Genomic DNA, 7,679 nt, shown 5'->3' with positions numbered 1-7,679 from the left:
TAAAAAAAATTCTGATATTCCTTTTTCCTTTTTCCTGTCAATGCTATTCTTTTGATTGGCCTGTTTAATATGAACTTTTTAAGTGCTGGAAAGCAGAGGTATAACTCACATGTTTGGATTTTGGGAACTTGTAAAAATACTTGATCACTATGAAGTGAACCCCAAATCAATCCCCCCCAGTAGTCTGTAAAACCTGCTACTAGCACAAGGTGAAAATAATATTCTCCTAGTCATCAAAGACCAAAAGAAAAAAGAACAGATTCTCAAATCAACAACTGTTGTTTTTTCCTTATTGGGACAAAAAAGTATGTATGGAAGAAAATGTATAGAATAGCATGCTTTGTCTGAAAGGAAGAAACTCATTAACTCAATTTGGTCAAATGTATCTTTCAAATCCAATTTTACACACCTTTTTCTTATCCTCTTTCTTCCTCATTTCCAAAAAGCCACCCCCAACCCCACTCCACTTACCCTACACTCTTACCATGTTTAAAAAGATACATTTACTTTTGAAGTTGGGCAAAATTTGGTATGGGTTAAAGGTGTCTTGAGAAAAGGGGGGTGGGGGAGATGAAAAAGTCACTAGATTTGGTCTGCACACGTCTACTTGTAATAACAGTATGGTCCCTACTAGTATTACATTCAATTCCAGTTTCTGCTGCCTCCTATCAGTAAATGTAGAGATAATTACCAACTTTGTCTTTTACTTCTTTTTGAGTGAGGCAAGTAGGGACTAGGATTAAGCAATTATAGATTTCTTGCTAATTACAGAAACTCAATTTTATTAAAGTGCATCAGTTAGGGACCTCACACAATAAAATCAGACTCTTATCAAGTACCAACAATTACATCCAGTTTCAGTTCTTTACCCCTTGACAACTGCCAAACTGTTTTCTTTTGCAGCCAAGACTATTTTCTACTTCTTTTGGAGTGGATATTTTGGAGTTGTGGAGCCTGATATTTTGTCTTGACATTGTGAATTAGACAATTCTTTCCACAATCATTGCGGGTCTGGATAGGATGGTTTGGATCTCTCCACATATATTTTGGGTTCGAGTATTGGGAATAGAGAACCTTTTGGTAGACAACGTGAATTCTAATTAGTCAAGCCGGTGAACTTTGGTTAGTTAAACTTGAAAAGTTATCTTTAGACAAGTCAATCTTATTTGCTTGAGTTCACCCTTAATGCAACTTAACAGAGGAGTGGAAATATTTTGCTTTGATCAGTGAAACTAATACACTATTCAATTTTCCCAAAGATATTTAAAAGAAGTAGCAAAAAAGGGAAGAAAGGACAAAAACAACTCAGAATTGTATTCAGAACACAGGATGCTGATGCTATGAATTATGATCCATATTGAAGGTTGGTGATTGGATGGAAAGGCAATCAATTATACATTTGTATGTGAACATTTCTAAAAAATATAGAATTTGCATGACTGAGAATTTATTAGTTAGGGTCCTACACAATAGCATCAGAGATGCATCAAAGTTGGCCACTCTTAAAAGTCTTAATAGACAGCCATATTGTACTATTATGACAGCTACCAAGCTGATATCTTTTGCAGCCAAGCACATTTCTTTTTCTTTTGGAGTGGTAGGGAATAGGGAGCCTAATTTGTCTTGTCATGAACTGAATGGTGTAACGATTGTCTCGCTGTTTTTAACATGGACACGGTGAAGTTGAGTTCTGCTTAAAGATGTGGAGTACCGCTGACTAGACAGTAAGACCCTCTAGACCTTACCTTATAGCATGACAGTGACAACCTCAACTAATCGAATGTGTGAGAGGTTGGAGGTGGTGACATATAAGGACCAATCTTGAAAGACCACTCTTTCGTCTGAAATGCCTAACCGTCACACCAATCATTTGGAGGCAGTATACTGCTAGCTGGGTAGTTTATCTAGGATGTATGCCTCCTAAATAGTAATAGAGGTATGTGAAGGTAGACTCAAGTTAAGATTACGCTCGTGAGCATAATGGTATAAGCCTTCTTGACTGTGAGACGATTGGTTGAACACCATGCATGAGCAGAGGAAAAAGAAAGCAAAATGAATTTTTCTCTTTTGGGGAGAAATTCTTTGATTGCATATTGAATACAGATACATGTCTTTCTTATTCCACTAGCTAAACCAAATTCTTACATGTCCTTTTCGCTATTACAACCTTCTTTTTTGATGTCAAAGACCAGAAGCTACGCACAAATTCTCATTGGTTCTTAGTTATTCTTAACAATGATGGCTATTTCATTTAAGTCGTTCGGGTAGCACCATTAGATTTTCAGCAAGGTGTGAATTTTGTATGTACATTTTCCTGCAGCTCGGATGAGTATTCTTGCTTATACAATCACGGATATAAACACTTCTTTGTTTCTTATGAACATATCATCCCTTTTTTCTTTGCTCTTCTGGAACTGGTGCAAACATAGGTGCTCTCTTCTACGTTGTTTTTCCTTAATTACTGATGGTATCGGGGAAACCAGTGTGCGGGATGCTCGTTTAGCCTCTATATTCATCTCGTTCCTTATTTACCTAGGTGCAATGCGTTTTTAAGAACTTTTTGTATATATTTACAGAAAAAAGTAGCTAAGAAAGAAAGAAAAGACAAAAATAACTCTTATATTAGGAAAGAACTGTACTCAAAACTCAAGATGCTGATGTTATGATCCATATTGGTGGTTGGTGATTGGATGTAAATGCAAACAATTATAGATTTGTGTGTGAGATGTTATAGAACTTGCATGACTGAGAATTTATTAAAGTGCATCAGTTAAGGACCCACACAATAATATAGAGATGCACACTCTTTACCCTCTATAAGTACTTGACATATTTCTGAATTGTATGCCTAACAAAGCATAGACTTCTACAACCTAGACTAGAAAAAGCCTCCATTTTTCCCAAAAAAAACAAAGTTGTAGTGTTAGAAAATGGCTCCAGTGCCAAGTTTTCCTGTTAAAGTTGGTCACATTGATGATGTTCAAGAACTGAAAAAGATTAAACCATCTTCTATTCCTGAAAGATTTGTAAGAGACATGATAGAAAGACCAAAACTTGCCACAGTTACTACTCCATCTTCCTGTAATCTTAACATTCCTGTTGTTGATTTGTCGAAAATCTCGAATAGCCAGGATTTTCATAATGAAATCATGAAGCTTTCTACTTCTTGTGAAGAGTGGGGATTCTTTCAGGTATGTTGCTTGTGTTTACAACATACTGAATACAAAATACCTAAGTTGCTCGGACTCTCCAAAAATTGTTGCCGCACTTGTGTCGGATCCTCCTAAAATGCACTAGTGTTGAAGGATTTGACACGCAGCATCTGATGACATTTTTGAAGAGTCCGAACAACATAGCAAAATACTATAGGGTTTCTAATTTTGTTCCTTTTTATCATTGTTTATAGGTGATTAACCATGGGATTGACTTGGACTTGCTTGAAAAGATGGAGAAAATATCTATGGAGTTCTTCATGTTACCTTTAGAGGAGAAACAGAAATATCCAATGGCTCCTGGAACAGTTCAAGGTTATGGTCAAGCTTTTGTCTTCTCAGAAGATCAAAAACTTGACTGGTGTAACATGTTTGCTCTTGGTGTGGAACCTCATTTCATTAGGAACCCAAAACTCTGGCCAACTAAGCCACTTGATTTCAGGTAACCTTAAACTTCAGCTACAGAAAAAAGTATTGAAAAATACAACTGTCGGATTAGCAAGTGTAAATTTGTAGGGACCACCTTAGATTGACTACTAGTTTTAAACAAGAAAAGTTCATTTTTCTTGTTATGGTGGTGTCCGGTCAATTTGTGCACACCTGATTGTATACTCTCATCAGCACAGATACTGAGTAACTCTGTAATGAAATAAAGTCTTAGGAAATCATCTAGCGACTACCGTTGTGTGCATCTATTGGAATATTTTAGTCACACCCTTGAATAGATGCTCAGTTTTTGCTCTTTTTGCAGTGAAACGGTGGACATATACTCGAGAGAGATAAGGAAACTATGCAAGAATTTGTTAAAGTACATAGCAATGAGTCTTGGATTGAATGAGGATATTTTTGAAGAAATGTTTGGAGTAGCTGTACAAGCAGTGAGGATGAACTACTATCCAGCATGTCCTAGACCAGATCTTGTTTTGGGATTAAGTCCCCACTCAGATGGAAGTGCACTGACAGTGTTGCAACAGGGTAAATGCAGCAGCTCAGTTGGCCTACAAATACTTAAAGACAATGTTTGGGTACCTGTCCAACCAATTCCAAATGCACTTGTTATCAACATTGGTGATACCATTGAGGTGTGCACTTGTTATGTATATTGTGCTAATAGCTTATATTTCTAAACGTGTGATGACTACTGAATAATAAAGCCTTTGATCTTTGTATTCGTTTACCACAGGTTCTAACCAATGGGAGATACAAAAGTGTGGAGCACAGAGCAGTGACACATCAAGAAAAAGATAGACTATCTATTGTGACATTTTATGCACCAAGTTATGAAATTGAGTTAGGACCATTGGCAGAATTGGTTGATGAAAATAACCCTTGCAAGTATAAAAGGTACAATCATGGAGAGTACAGCATGCACTATGTAACAAACAAACTTCAAGGGAAAAAAACTCTAGAGTTTGCCAAAATCTATGACAACTAATCCCTATAGCGACACACTATTAACTTAAGATGTAGACTATTGACATAATAATAATGTCTTTTGTAAATTCAGTGGGCAGTTTGTGTACTGTTAATATGGAAAGTTCTCTTTGTATAACCTATACTTATTGGAGTATAACATAATGGAAGCAAAGTGGGGTCTTGTGTTTGAAATTTGTGCCCTTTAGTCTTTTTGTTCCTCTTATTGCTTTTCAAAAGGAGCTACTCCCTCTGTTCTGAAATATTTGGCATGCTATATTTTGCACGCTCCTTAAGATTTACATTAATTAGAAGATAATTTGACTAAATTATCATTATTTATTATCCACTCTATTTGAACTTTTTCTCTTTTGCATCATATTAATATCTCTCGGAAAAAGGGTTTAGTATATCTCTCAACTTAGCTATTTAAAGTTGATATACCCCTAGTTATAAAAATGGTTCATATATACTTCTTTCTTTATAAAAATGACTCATATATATCTCTACTGTTATAAAAATGGTTCACATATATTCTTTTATCTAATGGAATTGAAAAATAATTTTAAATTTATTTTCCCGACTTTAATTCTTAAAGAATTCATGTAGGGGTATATGATCCTTTCCACACATGGTTTTTTTACTTCTTTGATTATCAATATTTATGTTTCTTATTCTTATTTTATTTTATTTTTTCTTTAATTCTTTAGTGTAAAAATATGAGATTTTTATTTTTTTTAAAAGAAGCGTGAATAGAAAAAAGAAAAAAGTAAGAAAAAAATTTAAAATTATTTTCTTCCGTATGTATTGTAATTTATTTTTGTATTTGTAAAAAATAAAAATTAGGGCATATATGATAATTTTACAAGAAAGTTAATAAAAAAATAAATTGACAATCAAAATAATAAATTCAAATTAGACGTTGAATAAAAAAAGTCAACAAAATACGTGTGGCAAAGATTAAATATACCCCTATATGAATGTCTTGTTTTCATAAAAAATTTAAAAACTAAATTCAAAATTGATCTTTTTTCACTTCCGTTAGAGAAAAAAATGATATACGTAAGTTATTTGTGTAACCACGAAGAGTATATATGAGTCATTTTTAATGATATCTTTCCATTTTTATGACTAAGGATAAAAGTGGAAACAAACAACTAATTATGTCTTGATTTTCTAAAATAACAAGCATTATAAATCATCTATTTTTACAAGTACCATGTACTCTCTACCGTCTATGTGGGAGCTTCAATGTCACTTTTTCACTATTCTGCCTACAAAGATTCTTAATGAGGAAAGAAGCATTGTATAATTATGAGAGGAAGGCACCACCACCCATGATTTTCAATAGAATCACTTAAATTCAATAGACAAAACCATTGGCTTTCCATTGTTTAAGGGGAAAAAAATGTCCCAACTTTTCTTTATGACTAGTGGAGGAAGATTAAAGATCCCACTAGGCACTAATATACTACAAGTTGTCATGAGATTTTGGTCAATCCTATGTTCAAAGTTGAAGCTTTAATTTAAGTATTAATAACAAGAAGAAGAGTTGGGTATAGCAATTAGCTAAGTGTCACAATCCTGCTAGTTATTATACAAACATTTTTCTGTTAAATATCATACCTTATAAATATGATAGTGTTGGTGTAATTAGATATCAACTAGTGAAGAGAGAAAAAAGGTGAAAAATCTATTATTCCCTCTGTCTCAATTTATATGGAATTTTCCGCATTTCGAGATTCAAACAAGTATATCTTTGACCATAAATTTTCATATATCTTTTAAATATTTTGAATTTTCAATTATTGTGACTTATAGTACTTTTTACCTAGTTTACAAATATATAAATTTCATTTAATTTTTTTTTGAAGATTTCATGCGCAAATTCCCAGCCAAACTTAAACTGTTTGACTCTCGAAAAATGAAAAATGTCACATAAAATGGAACATAGGGGATACTATTTTTAGAGAAATATTGAAAACACTTCTGAATTTGACATAATTTATTAGTTTTGTCCCGAACTATTGACAGTCTTAAAAACACTCATCTACTTGACTAACTAAACTTAGATACACTCCCGATCTGCCACATGACATAACAAGTGGTCTCAAACTCTTATAGGAGCATGGAGCTCTTGATAAAAAATTGAGAGAAGTGTTGAAAACACCTGTAAACTTGGCGAGAATTTAGGGGTATATTTCATTCATGTTACAAGATCAATAGTGTATATTTAAGTTCGATTAGTCAAGTAAATGATTGTTTTTAATAATTCGCGCCGAATTTAGGAATATTTTCAATACTTCTCTCTATTATTTTCTTTTGAATTCTTATAAATTGAATCAACACATAACTAGGATTTAGGGAGCTAGAAGGGTGAAATTTTAGCATTTTTGGTCTAAAAAGTATGGAGAATAAAGCAAGTTAGGCTTGGTACAATTTAGCCACAGCATATCTAAGCAAGTTCATCCCAAATAAAGAAAAGAAGAAGAAAAGAAAATTTGCCATATTCCACATCAAAGATAAACGAAATCTTCACAAGGAATCTAAACCAAACATATCTTCGTAATTAAAGACTTCATATGTTGGCTCTTTTGAATGTGACATTCATCTTGAAAACAATCTATAAAATAAAATATATGATACATGTCTTTTAACATAAGCTTTATGCTTGATATGATTATTCGATATGTTTTTTTTTCAATTTCAATTTACGCCGTATCCATGGTGAATTACTAGTTTCAATAATTTAATTTGTTCTTTTCGCTTTGCTAGTATAATAAAAATCAGAATGTACAAGTGTATGCCACTAAATGGTTAATTAACATTAAAGTTAGAATATAGAAATGTGTATCAATGAATGATCAGTGAACGCTATTTCTACTTTAAAGAGATTGACCTATTAACCCTTTTTGGGATGTCTCTTGGAGATTAATAAATTATCATAATAAACTTACTGTTATAAAATAATATAGTGTGGATGTCCACTACACCAAGAAGTTACTACATAACCTCCTCCCATTATGAAAATAACCTCCACCTTTATGATCATTA

The 7,679-nt window shown here is 33.2% G+C and overlaps 1 protein-coding gene across 1 annotated transcript; it reads left to right on the top strand.

The window, feature by feature from the left end:
* Nucleotides 1-2,742: 2,742 nt before the first annotated feature.
* LOC125852746 (protein SRG1) lies at nt 2,743-4,820 on the top strand. The gene is made up of 4 exons (XM_049532448.1): nt 2,743-3,191; nt 3,407-3,654; nt 3,964-4,294; nt 4,396-4,820. The coding sequence occupies exons 1-4, from the start codon at nt 2,931-2,933 to the stop codon at nt 4,645-4,647; spliced, it is 1,092 nt and encodes a 363-aa protein (XP_049388405.1). The 5' UTR covers nt 2,743-2,930; the 3' UTR covers nt 4,648-4,820.
* The last annotated feature ends 2,859 nt before the right edge of the window (nt 4,821-7,679 follow it).

The sequence above is a fragment of the Solanum stenotomum genome, chromosome 1 (assembly GCF_019186545.1).
Source record: "Solanum stenotomum isolate F172 chromosome 1, ASM1918654v1, whole genome shotgun sequence".
Classification (NCBI taxonomy): domain Eukaryota; kingdom Viridiplantae; phylum Streptophyta; class Magnoliopsida; order Solanales; family Solanaceae; genus Solanum; species Solanum stenotomum.
Note: the sequence above shows the minus strand (reverse complement) of the source record. Positions and strands in the feature narration are given on the sequence as shown.

Bases quoted from the DNA above. Each gene is read 5' to 3' on its own strand.
- LOC125852746 (XM_049532448.1), top strand. From the start codon at position 2,931: ATGGCTCCAGTGCCAAGTTTTCCTGTTAAAGTTGGTCACATTGATGAT. The intron at 3,192-3,406 runs GTATGTTGCTTG...CATTGTTTATAG, and splicing joins AAGAGTGGGGATTCTTTCAG to GTGATTAACCATGGGATTGA. The intron at 4,295-4,395 runs GTGTGCACTTGT...CGTTTACCACAG, and splicing joins ACATTGGTGATACCATTGAG to GTTCTAACCAATGGGAGATA.